Source organism: Vicia villosa, unplaced genomic scaffold (genome assembly GCF_029867415.1).
Source record: "Vicia villosa cultivar HV-30 ecotype Madison, WI unplaced genomic scaffold, Vvil1.0 ctg.004458F_1_1, whole genome shotgun sequence".
NCBI classification, from domain to species: Eukaryota; Viridiplantae; Streptophyta; class Magnoliopsida; order Fabales; family Fabaceae; genus Vicia; species Vicia villosa.
The window spans coordinates 10,381-38,217 of NW_026706442.1; the positions used below are offsets into that span (position 1 = coordinate 10,381).

The window sequence follows — 27,837 nt, forward strand, 5'->3', positions numbered from 1 at the left end:
ATTCAAAGTCATATGTAAACAACCTCCGGTTTACTGCCTTCTCACTTAATCACAACACGTGCTATACTTCTACCTAAGACTCACCTAGGTATGAGACCCTTCTCAATCCCCCTCAATCACAACCGTGATAATTAGATTACAAACTTTAGAAGACACAATCTTCAAAGACACACAATCACCCAATGCTTAAAAGCTTATAAATGATCAACAATAACTACAACTCAAAAGAGACATTCCTACTCTTCTATCAAGATGATATTGAAGGTTGAGAAAACACTTAGAAGGGGGGGTTGAATAAGTGATTCATTAAAAAACTTGATGAAGGAAAGATAGACAGAACACAATTATTTTTATCCTGGTTCACCTTCTCAATAAGGCTACCTCTAGTCAACCCTCAACAAGGTGATTTGCCTCTCTCAACGAGTGCTATAACCAGAACCTGATAACACTTGCACGACCAACTGCCGTGACTCACAATACAGTGCACAAGCCAAATTACTGGTGACTAACAATCCCGCACAAACCAACTATTTGTGACTAAACAACTTCTAAGACTCAATTAGTCATAGACTTCTTGAGACTTCTGACCCACCGGTCTCTCAAGGACTTAGTTACCATGTAACTTTTGATGACAGTGTATAGTGTTGCTTCTAAAAAGTTGTAATCATACTGTGATATTTCACTAAGATTAAGTACAAAGTAATGAACTCAGAGAATTAATATGAAAATTTGCTTCAGCAAGTTTTTCTTCACACTGATAAATTTTCAGAGTAATGATATTCTCGTGTGTGATTGTTGTATTTGATTCAAGAGATCATGAGTTTACATAGCCTCAAGATTTTTGCCTGTTAGCTTCATCTCCTTTTCACAGCATTAAATGGTTTGCGTGTTGTCTTAGCTTTTGTTTTCTTCCAAGGATTTGCATGTGGATAGCTTCTTCAATCAACCTTTGGAATTGTACTTTAGGAGTGTTGCAGTCGTTTTACTATTGATTATGTCTTTAACGGCATTATTTTGAATCTGTCTTCGTGATCTTCTGAACACCTTTGTATTTCAACTTTTCTTGTAGATGTATATCTTGAATCAGTCTTCATGATCTTCTGTTCAGCTTTGTATTTCACCTTCTATTGTAGATGTATTCGTAGCGGTTTGGTGCATTATCAGAAGTTGACTGAAGACTTGTGTATCTCTTGCATTTATCCAGCTTTACATGTATTCCAAGTTCTGATTGTGCTGGTATTGGTACATCTTCTGAAATCAGAAATATATAATTAGAGTACCATGTTTGCTTATACAAAATTTATTTGTTTGTTATCATCAAAACACTAGAATATGATTAGAACCAAACTATGTTCTAACGGATATTGGATAGGCTCACAATTAACAAGACTGCACAAAACCTAATTTAAAACACACTCTAAGTTTCACACCATAATTAGGTTTGTTGCTTACTACTTAAAACAATCTTCTGGAATGGATTGGGCTTTCAAATCGCAGCAGGGAACTGCTGAAAATTCTCCAAAATATTCTCCATAAAGATATGGCTTCAACCATTAGGTTCCTAAATATCCTCCATATTTAGAAACTAATCATACATCTTGAAAACAAAGAAAATCTTTTATCCCTAAATCAAGCGCCACATAGGATTGCACAATATTCCAAAATATTTTGCATCTATAACAAAATAAAAGATTTCAAAGAACCAGTTGTACAATCAGTCACGTTGTCGGATGATCCTGCATAGGACATCTTACTCGACATGTCTCTTCAGTTAAAGGTGATAGAACATCTTGTTCAACATGTTTCCATAAGTTAGTTTTACAAAACATAATGCTAGCCATAAAAATAGAGAATTAACATATATGGTACCAAAAATTCACTAATGACTCAGTCATCGTTCTCCAAAGATCCCCACCATTAGGATTGATTCCCGCTTGGAACCGGTGCACTTCACCATATTTCATTTATTCTGCACTATGGGATTGAAGCCATCACTGGACCAATCATCCTGCAAACATCAATGGACCAAATGTCCTTAGGTATGCCATGAATGATGATGCATAACAAAATAAATGTGACCATTTCTAGTCAAACGTACCACCATTCATATAACCATGCAAATATTCATCACACACTTCACATTAGACATGGCATTATTATCACACAACATAGTTTCATCATAGGAACATACATCATATTATATCAATGCATAATCACATTACTTCATCATAGTGCAATCACTGGAAAAACATATCATATGGTTCATTTTGTTTCACAAAAGTATAGTTCATCGCATTATCTCTCTAATGCTTCGAACGACGTATCAAACAGAGTCCGAAAACTCAAGTTACGACATTTTAAGAAAATGGTACAAACTGGTCGCCTCAAGCTCGCATGTTACCCTAGGGGCGTTCTGCTTGCTTCCAGGCCGCCTAGAGTTCTCCCAACAAATCGAGCGATTCTAGGAGTTTGCTTCATTATTCTCCCGACAGCCTAGAGGAAAATTCCCCCAACGAATTGAGCGATTCTAAGAGGTTAATTAACATATTTATTTCTATAATTCTCCCCCTTTTTGTCATAATCAAAAAGCGTATGATGTATGAGTTATTTTAATCAGGTTGGACTGTTATAAGCATTAAAAAATCATATTATCCCAGACATAAACATTAAAGAGAAATATTCATTAATCAGAGAAAGATAGATACAGACTCAAGGAACACAGATACCTAGTAGTTAAATTCGTAATACCCTCCATGAAAGAAAAAGCGGTCACAGCGCTCAGCATACAGCGCTTCTCTCTTGTTCGGAAGATCTGAGATGCAAAGTGTATTCACTATTCCTGCCTATTCAAAACAAGCTGACAGGACTCTTCAATAGGGTATGAAGAATTCTTGACCACACTTGAAAGCAATTAGAGACTTTCTCAAGTGTCCAAAGATAATCGCAGCAAGGTTTACTGGTTTATTTGATTCCAGGCGATTGATCAAGAACTTATCTCTAGCATACAGGATTTTATGGAATTTTCCTCAAGGAATGAGATTTGAAAGAATCATCCTAAACCATACTTGTTTGGATGAGGAGAGGTAGTAGGGGTTGTTTTTTAATTGACGAGCTAGTTTACTCAAGTCGTTTGGAATGACAAAAGCATTAGCATGGTCAAAAACAGTGAGACATGCAGCATTATTCCTGGCTGGACATCCAATTACTTCAGCAATAGATGCTTCAAAAATTGTAAGTTGAATTCCATGAATATAGGAGGTAATACTCAGGTTATCTTCACTAACTGAAGCATTTACCCAGAAATATTTGACAAGATTTGGAAGGACAGAACCATTTAGGAGAGAAATGTAGGATTTCCATCCTTTCTTATGGCAGAGGTTGATGTAATAGTTATCTCTTTTGGCTAGCCATAAGTTCTGTTCTTTTATGATAGTGAGAGATGTTTGTGATGTCATGATGGAAAGACTTTTATTTTTGAGAGAGAGAACAAACTGACACGAATTGAATAGATGGATGTTAGAAAATCTTTGACACAGGAAGACTTTTATAGGGGATTGATGAGGAGAGAAAACGTTTGGTCTAGGTAATCAATGTATAGACTCGCGTGCATTATGGGATGAAGAGAAAAAGAGAGAAATGTTTCAATGACCAAAAAATAGTAGTGTTATGATTAAAGACATTTTAGGGATAACATAGAGAAATTAATGCAACATTTACCAATGACTTATTACTCATTTTTCTTTACACGCGTAACCTTTCATATATTTGAACATGTGCTCAAGTTTTCAGGTTCACGTGGATCGGCAGTTTTATCTGCTGAGCTTCTGACTCATCAAAGAAAACAAACTTCTGAACCGAGTGGGTCAGATATTTCTAGATGATAACTTGTAACAAGTTGTACTTCAGATAGTTCAACTATAAGCACAATAGATGATTTCATTCAGGACACAATTCCATACTAATATTCTTTATAATGAACTTGAATCTATCATCAGAAAGTGGTTTTTTGAAAATATCAGCCTATTGATGGTCAGTATCAGTAAAGTTTAAACTAATATCCCTCTCTGAATATAGTCCTTGATGAAATGATGCTTGATTTCTATGTGCTTAGCTTTAGAGTGGAGGATAGGATTTTTAGAAAGACATATATCAGAAGTATTATCACAGAATATAGGAATCTTACGCTCATAGATGTGATAATCCTCTAATTGACTTTTCATCCAAAGCATTAGAGTGCTACAGCCTGCAGCAGCAACATATTCTGCTTCTATAGTTGATAGTGCAATGGTGGTTTGCTTTTTGCTATACCAGGAGATCAGATTATTTCCTAGAAACTAACAGCTTCCAGATGTACTTTTACGATCTATTCTATCTCCAGCAAAATCAGCATCACAATAACCTACTAAGTTAAACTCTTTGGATTTTCTGTAACATAGTCCAACATTAGTAGTACCTTTCAGATACCTCAGAATTCTCTTGACAGCAGTCAAGTGTGATTCTCTAGGATCTGATTGGAACCTTGCACACAAACAAACACTAAATAGAATATCAGGCCTAGATGCAGTTAGGTAGAGTAGTGATCCAATCATACCTCTGTAGAGCTTCTGATCTACCTTCTTACTTACCTCTTATTTGCCTAAGATGCAAGTAGGATGCATTGGGGTTTTTGCTTCTTTACTTTCTGATAATTTGAATTTCTTCAGAAGTTCTTTGACATATTTTGCTTGATGTATGTAAGTGCCTTCAGAAGTTTGGTTTATTTGAATTCCCAGAAAGAATTTTAGCTCACCCATCATGCTCATTTCAAATTCTTCCTGCATAGACTTTGCAAATTCTCTTCCAAGAGAGATATTAGAAGTTCCAAAGATAATATCATCCACATATATTTGACAAATTAAGATATCGTTTTTGAATTATTTACGAAAGAGTGTTGTATCAACTTTCCCTCTTGTGAAACCTTTATCAAGGAGAAATGAACTAAGTTGTTCATACCAAGCTCTGGGAGCTTGTTTTAGACCATATAAAGATTTCTTTAATTTAAAAACATGTTCAGAATATATAGAATCTTCAAAACCAGGGGGTTGATGAACATACACCTCTTCTTCAATATAACCATTTAGAAATGCACTTTTAACATCCATTTGATATAGTGTAATGTTAAATTGAGCAGCATAGGCAATTAATAATCTAATTGACTCTAACCTGGCGATTGGGGCAAAGGTTTCATTATAGTCAATACTTTCTTGCTGACTATACCCTTGAGCAACCAGTCGTGCCTTGTTTCTGATGACTTCTCCTTGTTCATTCATTTTGTTTCTGAATACCCACTTTGTTCCAATAATGTTGAATCCTTCAGGTCTTGGAACTACATCCCATACATCATTTTTGGTGAATAGATTTAGTTCTTCTTGCATAGCAATAATACAATCTGTGTCTTGAAGAGCTTCATCTACTGAAGTTGGTTCAATCATAAACACTAATCCAAATAATTAATTTTCATTATTTCTTAGGAATGCTCTAGTTCAGATGGGATCATCTTTCTTGCCAAGGATGACATCTTCTAAATGATGTGTAGTTAGTCTTGGAAATCTTTTATGAGGATTCTCTTTGGATATTCTCGTGTTCTCCATGGTTGATGTGATTTCTGATGCATCTTTGTCTTCTGAATCATCAGAATTTGAGAGTTGTTTTTCTGTATCTGCAAAGTATTCAGTCTGCTTTGGCTTTTGATGACCAAGCTTATCATCAAATCTGATATTGATTAATTCTTCAACAATTAATGTTTCTGTATTATATACTCTGTAGCCTTTAGAGCGTTCAGAGTATCCTAGCAGAAAACACTTTTGAACCTTAAAATCAAACTTGTTCAGATGTTCTTTAGTATTGAGAATAAAGCAAGTACAACCACATGGATGAAAATATGAAATATTAGGTTTCTTATTCTTCCATAGTTCACAAGGAGTCTTTTCAAGAATAGGTGTTATGGACACTCTATTTTGAGTATAGCATGCAATGTTCACTGCTTCTGCCCAAAAATGCTTGGCCATATTAGCTTCATTAATCATAGTTCTAGCCATTTCTTGTAAAGTTCTGTTTTTACATTCTACAACCCCATTCTGTTGAGGTGTCTTAGGGCAGGAGAAATTGTGAGAGATTCCATTTTCTTTGAAGAACTTCTCAAAGAGATGATTCTCAAATTCTCCTCCATGATCACTTCTAACCTTAATGATTTTAGATTCTTTTTCATTTTGTATTTGATTACAAAAATTAAAGAATACAGTATGTGTTTCATCTTTATGTTTTAAGAACTTTACCCATGTCCACCTGCTGTAGTCATCTACAATGACCAATCCATATTTTTTACCTCTTATTGACGCAGTTTTCACTGGACCAAATAAATCAATATGTAGAAGTTCTAAAAGTCTGGAGGAAGAAATAACATTTTTAGATTTGAAAGAGGATTTTGAGAACTTTCCCTTCTGACATGCTTCACAAAGAGCATCTGAGTTAAACTTTAGATTGGGGAGTCCTCTTACCAAATTGAGTTTGTTGAGTTGAGATAATCTCTTCAAGCTAACATGTCCCAATCTTCTGTGCCAAACCCATTGCTCATCATTTACAGGCAGAAGATAAGTTACTTTTTGAGATTTTAGATCAGAAAGATCAATCTTATAAATGTTATTCTTTCTCTTACCAGTAAAAAGAATTGATATGTCTTTCTGACTTACAGCCTTGCAAGACTTTTGATTAAAGACTATTTCATAACCATTATCACTTAATTGACTAATAGATAACAAACTATGAGCTAATCCTTCAAACTAGTAAAACATTAGTTATATAGGGAGAGTTACCATTACAAATAGTTCATGATCCAATGATCTTTCCCTTTTGGTTCCCTCCAAATCTAACGTCTCCGCCAGATTTAAGTTCCAAGCTTTGGAACATAGACCTTCTTCCTGTCTTGTGACGCGAGCATCCAGATTCCAGGTACCATGACTGGTGTTTTAACTTCACTGCTGAGGGAATATGCAACATAGATTATTTTCTTCTTAGGTACCCATATCTTTTTGGGTCCTTTGATGTTAGTGTGCCTAAAGCTTTGTTTTAGCTTAGGTCTAGCACAATAATTTTCAGAGTAGGATGTATATTTGATATCATGAGTGTGACCATAGATACAATGTGTGTGCAGATGTTTATATTTTATTTCCATATCATCAATTGGTTTAGGTAGATATGGTTTCTTACCCTTAGGTGTTTTATAACCAATTCCAGTTCGATTATTTCTACTTACACCATAAATCATAGAGGCTATTTTGCCTCTATTTATACTTTTAACAAGAAATTTTTGAAAACTATCATCATATTCTTTCAGAATGTCAGATTTTAAAGTACTGTCTGACTTAAGGGTTTTTGTTTCCATTTCCTCTATGAGTTGTATATTGTTATCTTTAAGTTCAGTATTTTCTTGTTTAAGTTTCTTTGTTTCAGCTAGTAGTTCGATCTTTAGCCTTTTAAATCTCGCTCTTAATATATTGTGTCTTTCTAAAAGTTCTGATAAGCTTTCTTCAAGCTTTTTTCTAGTGAGTTCAGAAAATACCTCATTTGTTTCAGCTTATGAGTCTGAGTCATTTTCTGTGGTGGCCATGAATGCTATGTTGGCATGTTCATCTTCTGAGTTATATTCGTCTTCAGATGATTCAGAGTCAACCCAAGTAGCCATCATACTTTTCTTCCTTTCAAACCTTTTCTTAGGCCTTTCTTTTTGCAGTTTAGGACATTCACTTTTGAAGTGTCCTGGTTCATTGCATTCATAGAATACATTACTTCTTCTGCTTTACCTTCTGTATTATGAGGATTCTCTTTTGGATTCTGGTCTACTGAAGTTTTTGAACTTCCTTTGCTTGCTCCTCCAAAGTTGATTTACTCTTCTGGAGAGAAGAGACAGCTCATCTTCTTCCTCTGATCCGGACTAACTTGAGCATTCTTCCTTAGCCTGTAGAGCATTAGTTTCAAAAATTTTAACAAATTTAAGGGCTATAGTCTTACCTTTCTTTTGAAGCTCATTTGCGTCGAGCTCAATCTCATGACTTCTTAACGCACTGATAAGTTCTTCAAGGGATACTTCGTCAAGATTCTTTGCGACTTTGAACGCTATAACCATTAGCCCCCATCTTCTTGGTAGACTTCTGGTTATTTTCTTTACATGATCAGCTTTCGTGTATCCTTTGTTTAGAACTCTTAGACCAGCAGTCAAGGTCTGGAATCTTGAGAACATGGCTTCAATAGTCTCGTCTTCTTCCATCTTGGAGGCTCCATACTTCTGGATTAAGGCTAGAACTTTCGTTTCTTTGACTTGAGCATTGCCTCCATGAATCATCTTGAGTGACTCAAATATATCATGTGTTGTATCTCTGTTGGTGATTTTCTCATATTCTGCCTGTGAGATAGCACTTAGCAAGATAGTTCTGGCTTTGTGATGACTTTTGAATTCTTTCTTTTGTTTATCCTTCATGTTCTTCCTTGCTATTTTTGCACCTGCGTCTTCAGGATGATTGTAACCATCTACCACAATATCCCATAGGTCAGGATCTTGTCCTAGAAAGAAACTTTATGTCCTATCTTTCCAATATTCAAAATTTTCTCCATCGAACACATGAGGTTTTGTGTAGCCATTGTTTTTTAAATCATTCCCCATAGTGTTTTCCTTCTGGATCTTTTTCTGACACGGTTAAGTGTTTGCACCCAGAACTAAGCGCTCTGATGCCAATTGAAGGTTGAGAAAACACTTAGAAGGGGGGGTTGAATAAGTGATTCTTTAAAAAACTTGATGAAGGAAAAATAGACAGAACGCGGTTAATTTTATCCTGGTTCACCTTCTCAATAAGGCTACCTCCAGTCCACCCTCAACAAGGTGATCTGCCTCTCTCAACCAGGACTATAATCAGAACCTGATTACACTTGCACGATCAACTGACGTGACTCACAATACAGTGCACAAGCCAAACTGTTGGTGACTAAAAATACAGCACAAACCAACTGTTTGTGACTAAACAACTTCTAAGACTCAACTAGTCCTAGACTTCTTGAGACTTCTGACCCACCGGTCTCTCAAGGACTCAGTTACCATGTAACTTCTGATGACAATGTATAGTGTTTCTTCTAAAAATCTGTAATCATACTGTGATATTTCACTAAGATTAAGTACTAAACTGACTCGGTTTTTTACCATACCTCTCGCAGAGAGATACGCGAACTGACTCTTTTTTTATTTCTGCTTTTTTATTTCTGCTTTTATCCAACTAAGGAAAGGTTTATAAAAGAAACAGAAAAAAGACCTTTAAGAAATTCTGGGTAAGGGGGTAGGTTATACAAAGGGAAGGTGTTAGCACCCTTTGTATCCATGGTTATCCATGGGCTCTTTAATTTGCTTAGCTCACTTGTTTTCAATCACTTTTCTATTGCCTTGAAATGCTTGTATGTGGTTTTAAATACCTTTGTAAATTGACTTTGTAATGATCCTTGTGCGGATGTATACAAAGTGTTTTATCTTTCAAAATATGTTTTTGAAAAAAGAACGTTAACTTCGTAATGATCCTCGTTTGGATATATACAAAGTATTGTCTTTTTGAAAGTTTTATTTTGAAAAACAATGATATATAAGAGATTTGTTTGTTTTGATTTGAGCAAGCAAATTAGGAGGTCTACCCTAAGTTATAAGGTCTTATCCTATTTCCTTTAAAAAACTATCCTTTTACCGGATGTAAACAAAAGTTCGATTTTGCATTTGAATTTGATCTTGATTTTTGAAGAGAGTAAAAGAGGGATTACCCTAAGAGGTGCAAGTGTGATTGTGTTTTGATTCAGATATTTTATCTTTGAAGTTAGTGATCTAACGATTCAATTTTATCTTTGGCATACACGCAGTTTTATATGTGCTGGAATTTAAATGCAGAAATGTAAAATGCGGAAAGTAAATCTACGCTATTACATCGGTTTTGCGGGAAATGTAAACTACGCTATTTACATGAATTTGACAACCTATACATTTATCTAGGAATTTAAATTGCAAGAAAATAAAAGAAATATTTTTGGATTTTTTGATGGTTGATTTTAATTAGAATTAATGCGTGATTAATTTAATTAAAATGAGAAAAATATGGAAATAAAATTTAAACCTAAAAATTAAGTTTAAAATATGTTCAAAATGCTTGTTAATTAATTTTAAAGCAAAACTAATTTTTTTGGAATTATTTGAAGTTTATTTGAAATTATTAAGTTAAATAATCATATAATTATACAAATAATTTTACAAATAATTAAAACTTAAAGAGAAAATTATTCTAAATATGTACAAAATTAGCCTATAATATATAAACTATATTTAATATAAAGAGCAATTTTTTTATGATTTTTTGATTGGTTAAAATAATTAAAAAGCAAATATATAAATATATACTAATTAATTATGCAAAATATTTAAATTATGAAAAAAAATAAAATATTTTTATATCAGAAAATAAAATATTATTTTATAAACTTAAAAATATTTTTTGTGTATTTTTTGGATTTTTAGAATTATTTAAATTAATTTTGCAAAGAAATTAAAATGAAAATAGAAAATAGAAAATAAAATAATCAGGTGTGGTATTTAAATGAGGTCCATGATATGAGGGCTCATTCTGATGCGTAGGATGTGCTGAGATCATGATCCAATGGCTTAGATTGTGAGGGAACATAATATGATAGTGGGGGACATGTGCTGAATCGAAGGAGGATTCAAACTTCTGACTGGGACCCACAAGTGCACGCGTGGATGGGAGGACTCTTTGACTGGCTAATGGTAAGCAGCCACGTGAGCAGAGAGAGGATGAAGATGAGACCAGCGAATCAAAAGCGTCCACGCGTGGTCAAGGGAGTCAGCATCACTATTGATCATCTTCCTCAACGATACCTGCGGATTTTGCCACGCACTTACCTGCAAATTTACCTGCGGATTCCACCTTCGAATTTCTGGATTTTTGAAACCTACAAAAACGCATGAAAATAAAAACCACAATGGCCCAGATCTACTAAATACGACCTCCTGAATCCAATGGTGAAGTTAGTTTTCTCATTTGACCACGTTAAGTATGAAAACGAAAAGGTTGAAGCTTTGAGCTTCAACCATGGCATCCCATGACTCAGGGCTTTAAGCTCACATGTTAGACGTTAAATCTACCCCATATGATCTCAAAAAGATAGCAAAGGCATTAGATTTTGTTTAAACGTGCTTATAGTAGAGATATTAAAAGTTGATAATATGCATGAATATGTTACTTTTGTAACAAGAGTTCTATGAGCATGTAGCCATGATTATTGATCCTAACTTACTATATTAAGTTCCAGTAGATGATTAGAACAATTGGTTTGTATTGATAATGGTTGGAATATAGAAATTGAAAATTACAAAGTTTATGGAATTTTTGAGAAATTTTGTGAAGTTTCTTGCTATGCCTTGGCTATATTTTCGTGTGTCCTTCTTTGGTGAAGTATGCTGCCTAATTTACAAGCTAAGAGGTGCTTAAAATCTAAGCTAGAAGCATTGATGAGCTTTGTTGAAACTTTGATTTTTAAATATTAAAAATCTGTGAAACTTTGACTAAGTCTTGCTCTTTTACACTTCTCTTGCCTTGTACTTCCTTTTGCTGCAGAAAATTGAAGATTCTTTGATGAGTCATGCTTAGAAACAAAGCTATGCATTATCCTTCCATTTTCCTTTTTCAATTTAATCTTAAATGTGATAAAATTAAACCAAAAAATGGAACAAAAATGATGTGGGCTTTGTCTTGGTCGTGGGAGGCCCTTTACATCATGGTAAACATGTTTGTATTATGAAAACTTGGCCCCATTTGGAAAAAATACATTTTTGATCAATGTTGGTTTCATGCATTTTCCCAAAATTTAGCCAACTTCAACAAGGTGTAAATCCCTCAATTTTTGTCATATGAAGTAGTTCTTGCACTTTTTGGAAACCTCAAAGAGTGCTCTAACCAATATCTTTGGTCTCATGTCAAAATGATTTTCCATGCTCCTTGTGTGTCCTTTTGAAAAAAGTGTCTTTTTGTTGACTTTGAAATTGACCTGTAATGTCTTTGTCCATATTTTTCAAATGGTGAATCTAATGATCATGGGACCAATTGCATTTGAAATATAATTGAATTTCCTTCAAAATAAGCTTTGGTTTGAATTTTTTGGATGAAGGATGAGAGAGTTATGACCAGTCAAAGTTTAGTTGACTTTTTAGGAGAAAACCCTAATTTTGAAACTTAGGGTTTTGCTGATTTTTGATCTTTCCTTGATGAATTATGATCATCCAATGCTCAAATGATGAATCCTTTGACAAAATATGGACTTTGACAAAAAATTTCATTTTTGACTGTCTGTTGACTTTTTTGGTCAAACGGGTCGTCTGTTGACTGTTTGAGCTGCTGACTGTGCGTCTGAGGAAATTGAAGTTTGAAAATTTGTATGATGGTACTTTGAGATATATGGAGGTCCATGAAATCCATTTGAGGTCTCAAAAACTTGTTCTCCTGAAAAAAAACAAGAAACCCTAGTTAGGGACTGTTTGTGTAGGAGACAGTTAAGCGTACCTGATTTTTGTGCAGTGTTGAGTCTCTGCTAATCATGTGATATTCAGAAGACTTCTAGAACAAAAATCTTGGAATTTTGAAATGCAAAAGTTTGATTTGATTGATGGTACAAAACACGGAGAATTGCACTGTCAGTGGTTTGACTGTCAACTGACTATTTAGAGTGAAAATTCAACAGTCAAAGTTAATATTATTTTTTTGTTTTTGTTTTGTTTTTGTTTTGTTTTTTTTTTTTTGTTTTTGTGTTAATGGTGAAAATTTATTTACATGAGTGGTTAGTAAAACACAGACGTAGTAAATAAATAATAAATACTGTATGCGAGCAAAATTACCGATAATGACCCTGAAAATCATTTAATGCACAGAAAAATAAATATTTAACTGGCAGAAAACACACAAAATATTATCTGGATAATTAAGCAACAATATGACAAATAGTACGACATTTAATACTGACAGTACAAATATTACATACTATAATGAACAGTACGACGAGTAAACGGTACATTAAGAAATAAGAGATACGGCAAACTTTAAGAATGACGATTAATAACCCATGCTACAAACAGTAACATGTAGATGATTGGGAGTGTCAACATCCCAGGTCCACATTTTTCAGGGCTATGCAGACAGAAGAAAGACATGATTACCACCACGACGGTGATGATCATAAGAAAACACGTCTCTATCCGCTTTGCCATTTTTGCCGGGGGAAGAAGAGAGAATGAATATGAAGTAGAAATTTGAGAGATGAGTTAGAATTTGATGTGAGATTTTATGGAAAAAATGAGAGGTATTTATAGAATGAAAAGAAGGATAGAGACGTTGGGGAATGAAGTGATTCCGTACAAAAGGAAAATTTGAGTGGAAGTGAGATTTGAAAGAAAGTGTATGATAGTGTTGGAAAAAAGAGAGATGTATAGAATAAAGTTAGGATTTGATTTTGAAAGAAGAGATTTGAAAAGAAAGGAAAAGATTTTGAAAATAATGGAATATAGTACAAAAATTAGTGGGAAACAAATAATTTACTTGTTACCAGTACAGTCTGAATCCCCGGACTATGCGCCTGCAAAAGATTTAACTCTGTACCAATTGCGTCAGTACTATTTAGTTGTAAATAAATATCAAATAAATAGCGTGTGTGAAGTAATAAACAGTAATTGGCGTTTGCGTAAGAATAAATTCAACAGCGAGCCAAAATACCGTATAAGAAAAATTCTAAAAACCAAGTATTCATAAATCAGGATATGAAAATCCAAGATTATATGAAACTCTTAATTTTTAGATTGGAGTTTTCTTGAAAAAAGATGCGGGCAAATTTTGGGGTATAACAAAAGCCTTTGCTTTGACTAGACTTCTCTTCAGGTGTGAATTTATTTTGAGAATCATTATAATTCTTGATGTCAGATGGGATGTTCTTAACATCTAGTCTTCCTCTTCTATCCATTCTTTTCAGAATTCTATTGAATTGCTTCCTAAGTAACGTAACACATTGGTATTGGACAGTCCTTCCTCAGTATCCAGATCAATTTGAATTGTTTCATCTTCAGTATTAGACACAAAAGTTAAGCTTTTGTTCTTATTCTCAGACTTTTCACATATAGCCAATTAAAAAGTTTGAAGTGAGCCAATAAGTTCATCAACCCTCATGGTGCTGATGTCAAAAGCTTTCTTCTGACATCTTATCTCCCAAGTCACTAGAACCATTTGCAATTTCAAGAATATTCATATGATATTGCAGGATAGTCTCATCATCATTCATCTTCAGATTTTTAAATTTGGAAGTGAGCAGCTGAAGTCTAGACATATTTAATTTAGATGTGCCTTCATAAGTTGTTTTGAGGATTTCCCAAGCATCCTTGGTTACAGTACAAGTATTGATCAACCTAAAAACATTCTTGTCTACTCCATTGCATATAGCATTCAGAGCCTTGGAGTTTCTAAGAGCTGATTTATCATCCTCATCAGAACAATCTTCTTCAGATTTTAAGGATACATTCCCTTCTTTTTTTATCAGCAAGATGCTCCCATCCTTTTAAAACAGTCTTCCAAGCCATGTTGTCCATGGATTTTAGAAAAGAAACAATTATGAATTTCCACCAGTCATAATTAGAACCATCCAACAAAGGTGGTCTGTTGTTGTATCCTCCTTCTTTATCCATAGTACTTGAAAATATTCTCCCTGAAGCACATCCAATAAACAGAACATGGAGCCTTCTCTAGCCAATTGAAATTATGAAACTTACAAAATAGATGTCAAGATAGATGTCTTAACAACACACAATGTCAAGACAGATGTTATAACATTTGCTGACTGATAGCACAATTATCAAAACTGAAAAACTAAATGCATAATGAGAAATAACACAAGAAATTGTTAACCCAGTTCGGTGCAACAACACCTAATCTGAGGGCTACCAAGCCAGAAAGGAAATCCACTATTAGAAGTATACTTCAAAGTCTAACCAGTTCCAGTTTACAATGTTTCTCCTAATCACTACTCAGTGCAACTTCTATCTAGAAATCAACATCAAGATATGAGAAATTAACATCTCAGTCACAATCACCGCAGTAATAAAAATAGTCACACACCCCGAGACCAGAGGAACCAAATTAGAAAGATTACATTTTCAATTAAACACTACTTGATCTTGCTTAAAAGATTTGATCAAGAACAATACTCAACTCTTTTTCTTAAAAGCTTCAAGAGTAAGAACACACGGTCCACCTCAATGTATCATAAGATACATGAGTGACACACAAGTAGAACATACGAAAAACCTTAAAGGACTCCCAAAAACATCAATCCTTGTTTTTCACACACGGTTTCTATTTGTGAATACTTGCAAAACTAGGTTTACCAAGTCCTTATTTATAGACTCTTGCAGTATAGGCTTAGACTCTGAAATAAATCCAATCTTTTCCTTTCTAAAACAACTGCAAGATCTTCAAACAAAATAGGAACAAATCAAATAAAATAAAATCTTAGTTATCTTAAAAAAAATCTCAAAGATCCTTTTTCTAAAATCCAAAACAAATATGCATTTGTCCTAAAAACTCCTTGATTGGCTGCGCCTGTAATGAGTATCTGAATATTCCAGATTCTCATATTTTTCAATCAGATATTCAAGGATTAAAAATCCAGTCTGAACTGTCAGGATGTTCTGGTGTTGGATGTCACAACATCTGGCAGAATATCTATGAAAACACATAATAGCTGGTGAAGATGTTTCAACATCTTGCTCAACATCAGTTAAGAACCATATTTTAGCAAAATTAATGCCAAACACAAAACCATGGAACTAACATAATCTATTAGACCAAAGACCCAATCAATTAGATTAGCCAAGTTTTTCCTTCTAGCTATTTCCACAACTCTTAAGTCATCTAGCACAACTCTAAGATATTTTTGAAGATGTTTTCTCTTGATAAAATAATTTGAAAAAGGTTTTAGTGTGTGTGTGTGTGTGTGTGTGTGTGTGTGTGCTTATAGCCATATACTTTTATGAAAAATCCATTATGTTTACATTAGCTCACTCACTTACTAAATTAGGATATTTACTCATTTTCTACAAGACCTTTGTTAGACACTACCTCTTGTGTTGACACTACTTTTGGTCACTTGAGGCTTTAGATAATTTTCATTTTGTTTTCCTTTTTCGGATAGTCTAGTTTATCAAACAATAACACTTAGGTTTGCATCTTTATCCGTTTAAGCATTGAACTTGACTAATCATTTATTGTCCTTAGTTTTCATCTTCAAAAGCTTATGTATTGATTAAATGTCTATTACCTGCAAAACAATGTTCCATATCCTCCCCCTTTTTGATGATGATAACGCATCTCTCAGGGGAGGTGGTTAAAGAAATATACCCACCCCCAGAAAGTATACTTCTCCCCCTTTGTCAAAATGTAAAAGGCGGGTAAAGATGCATTACGATAAGTAAATGTGCAAAACAAGGACGTTTTAGACATTTAAAACATAAAAAACATCGCACTAGTATTATTACTGAAATTCAAGGTGAAAAAAGTAAACTAAAGTACATAAAGGGGAATTATGCAGGAATTTAAACAAATAAGTGAGTTCATAAAATTTTCTTAGGTGCCTTTTATTCTTTTGAGATTATCTTCTTCATCTCTTTAACTTCTTTTTCTATGACATATTTATCAAACTTGTTTTATGTCAATGTCATCTGCTTCATCTTCTTCTTCATCATTATCCCAATCATCTCTCACTTCTTCATATTTGATTGTCATCTTCATATTTCTGAGGCTGGTGTAATCGATTTTGTTGTTGGATGAGATTGATCTTTCCATTTGAATATAACTGATGAAGTATCTTAGAATTATTGTAATCATTTCCCTAAATGGGAGATCTATTGAGGGTTTTAGTCTACAGAGAGACATGTGCTAAAATATTCTATCTACCCAATTGGTTGATATGTTTTGAGTAAGGAGCCAAAGAGGTACAATATTTTTCTTGATAACAAAGTTGAAATTTATATTTCTTGGAAGTAAGATTCTTGTTAGAAGATAGTGGAGTATTTAGACTTTTGGTTTTAGTAATGTTGTTTTGAAGGAACACTTCTTTTATCTATGGGATTGGTTACAAGAGAGTTTAGAGCTACGATTCGTTTGAAGTTTTTGAGTTCTAATGGTTTTTCAGGTGTGTAGGATGTTCCAAGGAAGGGTATTTCAAACATTCTTCCAAATTATTCTCTATGAATTGTTATCTTCACCTTCTTTTCTAAGGATATTAGGGGTTTTACTAGAATGTCTAAGTGGGACTATGGATAATAGGTTTGAAAAGATTATATTAGGTTCTTTTGTGAAGAATACTCTTAATGAGACTTGACAGATGTGAGAGTATGTTTTGCATTCTCTCATGAAGGTTTCATCCAAAAACTATGGCTCTATGTTCTTTTTATCTAGGATTATCTTCTTTTCTTCTTCATGTCTATTTATCATTGCAACTATGATGTCATATCTTTTTATGGTGGTATTTTGTGTTTTTGAGTAGGGGATATCATGGTGACACTTATGGAAAAGAAATGACTCACAAGAATAAATTCATAGAGAATATGTGATGCAAGAGAGAAGTAGGAATGAGATGCAAGAAGGGTGAGAATGAGGTACCTATTTATAGTGTGCCTTCTGGAGGATTTGAGCGCATTGAATAAGAAATCTTTAAGTGCATATTGTGTTGTCCAAAAGTCGGATCCAAATTCGGCTTTTTTAAGTCTTCTAATGGATTAAAATTTTCCTTTAATCCATTAGATTTTTCAATCTTTTTGATTTTGACGAGATCTTCATAAATGCTGAGATTTGATTTACTTAGCGCACAAGGTGTTCTTAGATTTGATCTGAAAATACATATGTTAAGCTTTTTTAGTCGGTTAACAATATGTGCTAATCGATTAGGACCTCATATTTCAACCTTCTTGGTGCTTGTTGGGCCTTGTTCTAGATCTTTATGTACCCCATTTGTCTTTATTTGCACCTTTTGTTATGGAACACTAAAAATGCTAATTTTTATGGGGGGTTAAAAATATTTTAATTTAAAAGAGAAAATAAATAAAATAATTATTTTAAGGGGTTAATCATATTTTCCTGATCATTTCAACCTTAAAATGATTTGACCTCCTTTATCATGAATTCTTGATAAATATTTCCCTAAAAGGAATACACCATATGGTGTATCCTTCTCCATACATCATTGGATGTGAGAGTTGGTAAACCCATAAAATAGATAAGTCCATTACAGACTTATTCATTCAACTGATCATTTCATATCACCAATTTTGAGATATTCTTAAATATATTGCTTTGATCACAACGGTTGACATTATCCATCATCGTTCATCTTCGGAATCAAAGATTTCTATCATGTATACTCCTAGAGTATACTGATGTTTTGTTCATCTTCTGCAAATAATCATTTAGACTACAAGTTGCAATGCATTCCTGCAAAACACTTAAGGTTTCACCTTTGATGCCCATATCATCTTCTTAAGCCCAGGTGTATTAGTCACAGAAGATTTAAGGTGATTGATTACCTTTAGATCTTTTCAATTTAAAGCAAAAATATTTCAAGTGTCCAGTTTTCTTACATTGTGTACATTTATATACCAGATACTTCTCTTTTATGAGATCTTCATTTTCTAATTTCAAAATTGTATCTTCCTTGTTGGGTGCTCTTGAGCATATTCTATCTTCTTTGTTAGAAGACGATTCTTTCATGATTATCCCTGAGGTTGATGTTTCTCATCCTTTTCATTGTTCAGATGTTGAAGAAACTTCTTCATCTCCTTTTTCATTCTTTGAACAAAAGGATCTTTCGTCTGATGTTGGTTGTTCAATGAATAAGTATGTGCTTTCGAAGGATTGAACCAGAGTTTTATGATATGAGAAAGATGAGGATGTTGATTCTTCAGTTTGAATTTTTCCATCTTTAATTAATTGAGTCAGCCCGTTCATCTTCTCTATGATTTTTTTCTTTCTTGATTTTTCATGAAACTCACGAAGGTTCTCATCTATAGATGTAAGAGTTGGATCAACTTTTCAATTCTTAATTCTTAGATATTTATTAGTACAATAGTTTCCAACAAAGATTCCTATATTTCTAAAAATAGAAGAGCATCCAAGACTAGTATCTACGTCTTCTTTTCTTTGTGTGTTCAACTTCTCTAGTTTGGTACTCGGAGAAACTCCATATATCTTTTCTATAGTATCCCACATTTTCTTGGCGGTTTTACAATGACGACCAGAGAAAAAGTACTGCCATCTAAAGACATTATTATGAAATTATTGATTTTGAGATTTATATCTATCTTTTCTCTTTTCTTCTTGAGTCTAAAGAGAATAGAGTTTATCCACTACTTCATCATTTATTTGTTAAGAGGAGTAAATTGGACCATTTACAGTTGCTTCCCACAAATTTATGATCTAAGCTTTCAAAAAAATAAAAGTTTGAATCTAGTTTGTCAAATAAAAAGTTGTTATTTTCAAAAGGCGGTGGTGTATTTAAAAAGATCTTACGTAAGGAGTCATCTTTCTCCTGAGACGTTAGTCTTTAAACATGATTTATGCTCTAATGCCACTTGTTAGACTTGAGACGTTACATATAAGAGGGATGAACTGTGTGGTTTGGAAGAACTTAGTTTTGAAAGCTTTTGACAAGTTAATCAGATTTTAAGAAACATTTTTAAAAAGACTAAGCAACAAAAATTAAATAGAGGAAAGTAAATAGTTAAGGGAAGAAGAACACAAAGAATTATAGAGGTTCAGTCAAATCAAAAGGACCTACTCCTCTCCATAAGACTTTGTCTTGAAAGTTTTCAATAATACTTTAGAGCTTTTAGTAGGAAAGACTCACAAACTCCCTTATACAAGGAAATGATGGTTGACCTTCAACCAAATATTACAAAACGATAAATATGGGCATTTTGCGTCTTTTCCCCAATATAATGCTAAGACTGAAGTGACCAATCTTCCTTTCCAACTGTAAACTGAAGTGGTTAGTCTCCTTTTCAAGAACACGGACCTTGAAGCAGTTAGTCTTCAAGTTCTAAAATATCTGAGCTCGATTCCTCTAGTTTTAATAGGACAAACCAAACAACCTACAAAATTTTGATCGGGCTAATCTCTAATATATGAAGACTTTAATACCAAGCTAACCAAGAACCAATGAAGATTTTAACAACGACTAATCTTCAACCTAGGACTGATCACACAATCTCCAACCTAAGCTTTTATCGGGTTTAACTTCGAACCACAAACAATCTCTAATTGGAAAATATTCAACCAAGATGTATACAAAAGATTCGCTTAGTGAATTTTACAATTCTACCCTTTCCAAACTTACAGAAGCAACTTCATTCACAAAGGAACTTTTCTCGCAAAAGCATGTGACTGTAAATCTAGTTAGAGAAAGTTAAAATAAAACATGAGAGAGAGATATATGAAAGTGTCAAAATAAGATTCTGGATGGTTTGAAATGAGAAAAGGAGCCTCTATTTATAGGCAAGAGGTGTACCCAAAATGAAATTTACTATTATCAAATCGATTAGTATGTCTTTTAATCAATCAGAATTTGAAAAATAATTGTTTGTAAGTTCTTTAAAAGGAAAGAAAATATATCTAGCCGTTAACATCATTAAGGTGCTGTCTAAATTGGGGGCGTACGTTTGAACCAATCTAATCGATTAGACCAAAGATCCAATCGATTAGATAAGTTAAATTTTTCCCTCTAACTATTTCCTCAAGTCCTATGTCATTTTCCACAACTCCAAGACATTTTTGAAGATGTTTTTTCTTGATAAAAACATTTGAAAAAGATTTTAGTGTGTGTGCTTATAGCCCTATACTTTTAAGAAAAAGTCCCTCTGTTTACATAATTCATTTATTTACTAAATTGAGATCACTTAAGACTTTAGATAATTTCCATTTTGTTTGTCTTCTTCGAATAATCAAGTTTATCAAACTATAACAGTTAGGTTTGCATCTTTAACTATTTAAGCGCTAAGCTTGACTTATCATTAGTTGTCATCATCAAAAGTTGATGTTTTGATTAAAAGTCTATTACCTGCAAAATAAGAATTTAATGTCTATGCATTGAAACAATTTTCATATAGTATTATCCTCTAGTTGTCATTTGACAACAGGTGTGTTTTTTTTTTTTTAATTTTAGAATATTCACGTTAATTTCTTATGTTGTTATTGTGTTTCTTTTTATGCTTTATTTTTTTTTCAACATAATTTTTTTTATTATGTTGAAAATATAATTAAAATACTTCATAAAGTGTCACGAAACACAGTCAAAAAAAATGACATGAGAATCATTAATTGGATGGTAGTACTTGTTAGGACAGAAAAATGAAAAGATAATACTATGCAATACGAAAAGTATGTTACTCCCCAGCTTAGTGTACCATCTCGGTCAAACTGTGGCCATAAAAGTCAATACCATCCCAAGGTATGAACAAAGTCCTAAACTTGTTTATGTTTTGGTTCTTGTTTGTAATTGTAATAAGTCAACCACTCTTTTGTTGTAACCAGATGAATATCAAGTATCTGCTGGTTGTTATATGTCTCTGGATTTGGTCTATATCTTTGTCTCTTACAATTTCTGATGATGGGTTGATGAGAGTTTCTCTAAAAAGGAGAAATTTGGATTTTGACACTCTTAATTCTGCCACAGTTTTAAAGAGTGTTGATGAAAACCGTTCCCAAAAAGATGTTGTTGTGTATCTTAAGAATTACTTTGATGTACAATATTTTGGGGAAATTGGTATTGGTTCACCTCCACAGTACTTCAATGTTGTTTTTGACACTGGTAGCTCCAATCTTTGGGTTCCATCTTCCAAATGCATATTCTCAGTAAGTTACTCACTCACTGATTTGATTATTATACAATTGAACTGACTACCTATGAACCACGGACACTGGAAACACAATACCGACACTGACACGTCGATACTAGTAATTACAAGTGTCCGGTGTTGGTTTCTGACATCAACACTGAAACTGACACATTTTTTTAGTTATGTGTCTGTCAGATATACCCTATAAGTTATGTGTTTATTTGACTAATGCAGATTGCTTGCTATTTTCATTCCAAATATAGTTCAAAGATATCTACCACTTATAAAGAAATTGGTAACTTTGGTTTAAGATTGCATTTAACCTAAAAAAATATAGGCTTTCTTTTTAAAGTGTCTCTTTTGTTTGATAATATGCAGGAATACGTTGTAAAATTCCTTATGATCAAGGATACATTTATGGATTCTTCAGCCAAGACAATGTAAAAGTTGGTGATATCATAATCAAAGGTCAAGTAAGTATTCTGATTGAGTTGTATTGTAGATGCTTCTTCGGTTTCATTGATGATCCGTTGGTTTCGTCCTACAGGAATTTTCTGAGATTACACGGGAAGGAAATTTCGCACTTTTAACTCTTCCGTTTGATGGTATACTTGGACTTGGATTCCAGGATATTTCAGTAGGAAGAGTCACCCCAGTGTGGTAATTTTGTGCACATAATAATTATTTTAGTCTGTTTCATTGCTTATTGATGTTTCAAACCGACACTTCATATTGAAGGTGTGTCAGATGCCCAACACGTGGGAGTGTGAGACACTGACACATATGATTACATTCAATTATATCACTTCCTTAAATATTGTTAGTGTCAACATATCAGTGTCAATGTCGTGTCTGATGTCTGTGTATCAGTATATGCTTTTGATTCCCCAAAAGTATAACTTATTAGTTTTTTTGGTGATACAGGTATAATATGATAGAACAAGGACAAGTACTGGATAAAGTTTTCTCCTTTTGGCTAAATAAAGATCCATTGGGAGAAATTGGGGGTGAGATTGTGTTTGGTGGTATTGACAAAAGGCATTTTAAAGGTGACCACACTTACTTTCCAATTTCTCAAAAGGGTTATTGGCAGGTATTATTATGATATAGAAATTCATCAATAGGTTTTATTATCAACCATGCCACTCTTAATTTTTAGTGTCTGCACTGCAGATTGAAGTCGGAGATATTCTACTTGCAAATGATACAACAGGTTAAAGACATGTCTGATGCCCAACACGTATTGGTTCTAGACACTAGCGTGACACCAACCGAAACATTTGATTGCATTTAATCACTTTTGTTATCTAAAGTTATTACTGATGTCATATCAGTGTCTGCATATGTGTTAGTGCTGAATATCACGTGTTAATACTAGCTTCATATTAGATTCAAATTTTCACGACCATAGACTGATTAAAAATCGTGTAAATATTTACAGGTTTTTGTGATGGTGGATGTGCTGCAATAGTGGACTCAGGAACATCTTTAATTGCTGGTCCAACTGTATTATCCCAAAAATTTACTTCTATATTGATATATTGTTTTGTTACCTTTTCTACAAACCACCGTCAGATAGAGGTGTGCATGGTTGGTTATTTTCAAAAACCAAACCATAACCATTTTAAAACCATTTAAATGGTTTGGATTTATAACCATAACCACATTTTAATCAAAACTGGTTATAAAACCGGTTATAAATTTGGTTATGATTATATAACCGGTTTTTTTAAAAAATCCAGTTTTGAAAACTATTTTTTCCGAAAATATTTTCTTTCAAAAAAAAAATTAATATTTTGAGAATTACAATATTTGGATTTGGATAATAACCGGATTATAACCGAATCCAAAATAATTTAACCGGTTAATAACCATTTAATTATATCCGGATTATATGAATGGATAACCAAACCAATAATAACTAAACCGGTTAATAACCATTCAATTATATCCGGATATTTAAAAGTGGTTTAGGTTTGGTTATGGATTTAGACATCAAAACCGGATATTTTGCACACCCCTACCGTCAGAGACACGGAGACAACACTGACATGTTGATAATAGAAATAATTTTTTGAAATAGTGGAATAATTGAACGTAACCACATTTGTTCGAGTCGTGCCGCTGTCAAACATTGAACGCCCCTTCAGTTTTAGTTCCTTTCTTTGCAGGGTGTTGTGACTCAAATCAACCATGCCATTGGAACAGAAGGATATGTCAGTTTTGAGTGTAAAAGCATTGTCCATAACTACGGAGATTTGATATGGGAATCCTTGATTTCAAGAGTTTGTTCTCTTTCTCTCCATGCACTTATATTCTCAACACTAAGCTTTTACTTATCTCGGTATGTCACATGTCTGCAGTTAAATCCTGAAATATTATGCGCGAACATTGGACTCTGTTCGAATAATGGATTTCTTACATCCAAGTACAGATTTTTCATTTTGCATTATCCTGATCTTGATTGTTTTTAAGACATTCTTTTGCTCCGGTTTATCTTAACACAAGTCTAATTTTACCTCCAGCGATGTTATTGAAACAGTAGTGCACAATGAAACTCGCGATGGATCGCAAACAGCAAAGAGTCCCTTTTGTAGTTTTTGCAATATGATTGTCCTTTGGATTCAAGTTCAGATTCAGCAAAGCGACGCAAAGGAAAAGGTATTAAAACACGTGGACGAGGTAAGTGTTAGCAAAATTAAAGGATATACATTATTGGATATGCACTGTCAGTGTAAGATAAAACTGGAAAATATGATGTTGAAAACTAAGAGTTGTTTGTTTCTGTGAAAGCTATGCGAGAGGCTCCCGAATCCGGTCGGACAGTCATTTATAAACTGCAGCAGTGTCTCAGATATGCCAAACATTACATTCTCAATTGGAAGCAAATTGTTTCATCTCTCTCCACAACAGGTTTGAGTTTCAATCCATATTTGATTATAACTTCTAAGGAGAAATGCTAACGACACTTAGTGCGATTTTCAGTATATTCTTAAAGTTGATGATGATAAAGATAGTTCTCCTGTGTGCTATAGTGGATTTGTTGCTCTAGATGTGCTTTCTCCACAGGGTCCCCTCTGGTAATACTTATCATGATATTCACAATGTCTTTCTTAATGCTTCATGTTGCATGCTATTCTTTCTCTCAAGCACGGACACCAGAAACAAGACACCAACACTGTTACGTGGACACCAGTAATAATTTGAAAATTTTAATAGTTAAACGTAATCACAAATATATGATTGGATACATTTTTTTCAAAGGTATCGGTGCTACAAAGAGATTACATATTGTATGACAATAGAAAGTTTTGTATATATGTGCAGGGTTCTTGGAGACATTTTCTTGAAGGCATATCACACAGTGTTTGATTATGGTAATCTCCGGATAGGATTTGCAGAATCTGTATAGTCATTGTTGTTCACATGATTCACAGCAGTTGTGAGGTATATATGAGTTTTGACTTTTGTAATATTGTATAGTAATGTAAACAAGGTAGCAAAAGGAGGAGTCTTCAAGGGAATGTGTTTTTTTTTGTTAATATTTATGTTACTTAGTTGTTGTTGTTGTGGTCTTCACCTAGATACCAAATTCTATACAAACTTGTGTAGTATTGTACCGTATGACATCATTGCTTTTGGATGCAAAAATGTGATGGTGTTAGTAGAGTAAGATTGATTCTATTAGAATCTCTTCACATTTTTTTGGTGCTTTGTCATTTTTATAATTGGTGTAAAATTAAGTATGGAAAGGTTGAAATATTTTGATGTTTTGATTAATTATGTAGTAATCTAATCTAGAGAGACATTGGGGTTAGCGAGGGGCACACTCTTGGTCTTTTGACCTTTTCGAATTGCCTTTGTGCTAGTTCGAGTGTTTCTTTTTTGGTTCGAGCGCCTCTTGTTTAGATGCGTCGCTTGAGACTATTTTTGATGGTCATAATGCGTGATCATCCGTAGATCGTGTATATTGGATCAACATATGTTACATATAGGAAGTCATGAGATTGACCCACATCATATGGACTTCAGGGAATCAACCATCCATGCTTACGAGTGGTTACTAAATTATTGGGAGACTTAACTCATTCGATTCAAGGCTCTTAGAGGCTATAAATACATCAAAATCACGATACTGAAAGGGGGGGAGTACTAAGAAACTCACCCATACAATAACTTCTTACCTCACGCGAGTTAGCTCTCGATACTTCAACTATCTTAATGCCTCTGGCAACCCTTATCTTCTAGGGGTTGTCATGCATATTATACTTTTATCCAGTATAATTGACGTCCACCGTGGGGCACTGGTAAAATTGTCCTGGACTACGATCACTACATTCAACCAGAGTATTGTCTTTATACTCACCCCACATCATAGTGAACAAGAAGACAACTAATTTGACCAACGAAGACTCTGACATCGAGGAAAGTGTCATAGCGAAAATGTGTATTGTTATGGATGACCTTCGTTGCTAGAACAAACTTTGGAAGATAACATTCATCATATCCAACAACTCTAACAAGGGATGAATATTGTGGATGAAATAGAATCATTGGATCCTCAACCTCTGTAAAAAAAAGGGAGGAGCTCGTTCCAGAGTACTTTAAGCGGCCATCATTGGCTAGGTTAGATGGACGCATCGACCCATATAAACATGTGACCTCCATCAACACTCAGATGACCATCATCTAAGCACTTGAATCTTTAAAGTGAAAGTTTTTGTCCAACATCTTTAGGGAATAACCCTGAGATGGTATATGGGTCTCCGGAGGCTCTTTATAGCTAAATAAATATCAAGACCTGGTGAATAAACTAGTCCATCAATTTTCCGCAAATAGGCAGTGAAAGCTGACCGCCACAGTTTGTTCATATATGTGTCCGGGTCCATCAGAGTTATTAAGGGAGTATCTCGCCAGCTTCAATAGAGCGACCATAAAGGTGATCCATTCCAATTAGGAAATGTTTATAGGAGCATTTTAGAACGGGCTCAGGGAGAGACGCTTCAACCAATCCGTCACCGAAAGATCAGCGACGATGTTGGCCAATATAATGACACGAGAAGAGTGTTACATAAAGGATGAGGAGAGTAATATTGAGAAGTAGGGAAGTGACACAAATGATTTCACTCTCGGTGCAGGGATATTACAAAGGAGCCAATACACATCGCCCATGAGACACAAAGCGACATTCTAGCGAACTTGAAAGTCCATCAAAAGTTTCACTCCTGTAAATTCCCGCCCAGAGTAGATATGGCGTGAAGTCCTACACGTGCACAATATCCCCCAACCAGTGGCTCCCAAGACTAAAGTCATCGGACCTGATCCTCATTGTTGGTAGTTTTTCGGACGAACCAATAAAGGTAAAGAGTTACATAACACTAAATACTACCTTTGAAGTAAGAGAAAACGCTAGATAGATCATGTTAAGATATTCCCAAGTATGTAGGAAAGGCGAGCTGAATGATGGGGCGAAAGGGTCTCGTTTACTTTAGTCTATTTAATGTTTACATGTTTTAGGCGATTTACAATCTCGGCCATGTTTGTAACAATATTAATGTTTCCATGGGGCACTCTTTTCTGACACTATTATATCAATGCACTGTTTTTATTATGCCCTTCCTTTATTTATATCATTGTTGGGTTCCTTTATTTATATCATTGTTGGGTTGTTGCTAGTTTACTTCCAAGATCTTAAAAAGCAAAGGAGTAAGGTCAAGATCGCCTCTTAAGACTATTAAACATGTTGGATCCTACGTTGGATTGTCTCTTAAGGCTATTAATCATGTTGGATCCCTACGTGAGAGCCCTTGTCTCCTCTTAAGGCTATTAAACATGTTGGATCC

The 27,837-nt window shown here is 34.0% G+C and overlaps 1 protein-coding gene across 2 annotated transcripts; it reads left to right on the forward strand.

Annotated features, from left to right (window-relative positions):
* Positions 1-21,481: 21,481 nt before the first annotated feature.
* LOC131642081 (cyprosin-like) lies at positions 21,482-25,694 on the forward strand. 2 transcript variants are annotated; one of them, XM_058912365.1, is made up of 14 exons: positions 21,482-21,606; positions 21,690-22,010; positions 22,229-22,289; positions 22,373-22,467; positions 22,542-22,654; positions 22,919-23,087; positions 23,168-23,207; positions 23,436-23,500; positions 24,166-24,279; positions 24,358-24,422; positions 24,520-24,676; positions 24,788-24,907; positions 24,980-25,074; positions 25,322-25,694. In XM_058912365.1, the coding sequence occupies exons 1-14, from the start codon at positions 21,523-21,525 to the stop codon at positions 25,404-25,406; spliced, it is 1,584 nt and encodes a 527-aa protein (XP_058768348.1). In that variant the 5' UTR covers positions 21,482-21,522; the 3' UTR covers positions 25,407-25,694. The 2 variants fall into 2 exon arrangements, with proteins under 2 accessions (XP_058768348.1, XP_058768349.1); XM_058912366.1 differs by having other exon boundaries at positions 24,520-24,655.
* The last annotated feature ends 2,143 nt before the right edge of the window (positions 25,695-27,837 follow it).

What these genes read in the sequence shown, in the direction of transcription:
- LOC131642081 (XM_058912365.1), top strand. Translation starts at nt 21,523, where the DNA reads ATGCAATACGAAAAGTATGTTACTCCCCAGCTTAGTGTACCATCTCGG. An exon ending in ATATCATAATCAAAGGTCAA is followed by an intron (nt 22,468 to 22,541) that starts GTAAGTATTCTG and finishes TTCGTCCTACAG; the next exon opens with GAATTTTCTGAGATTACACG. An exon ending in TTCATCTCTCTCCACAACAG is followed by an intron (nt 24,908 to 24,979) that starts GTTTGAGTTTCA and finishes TGCGATTTTCAG; the next exon opens with TATATTCTTAAAGTTGATGA.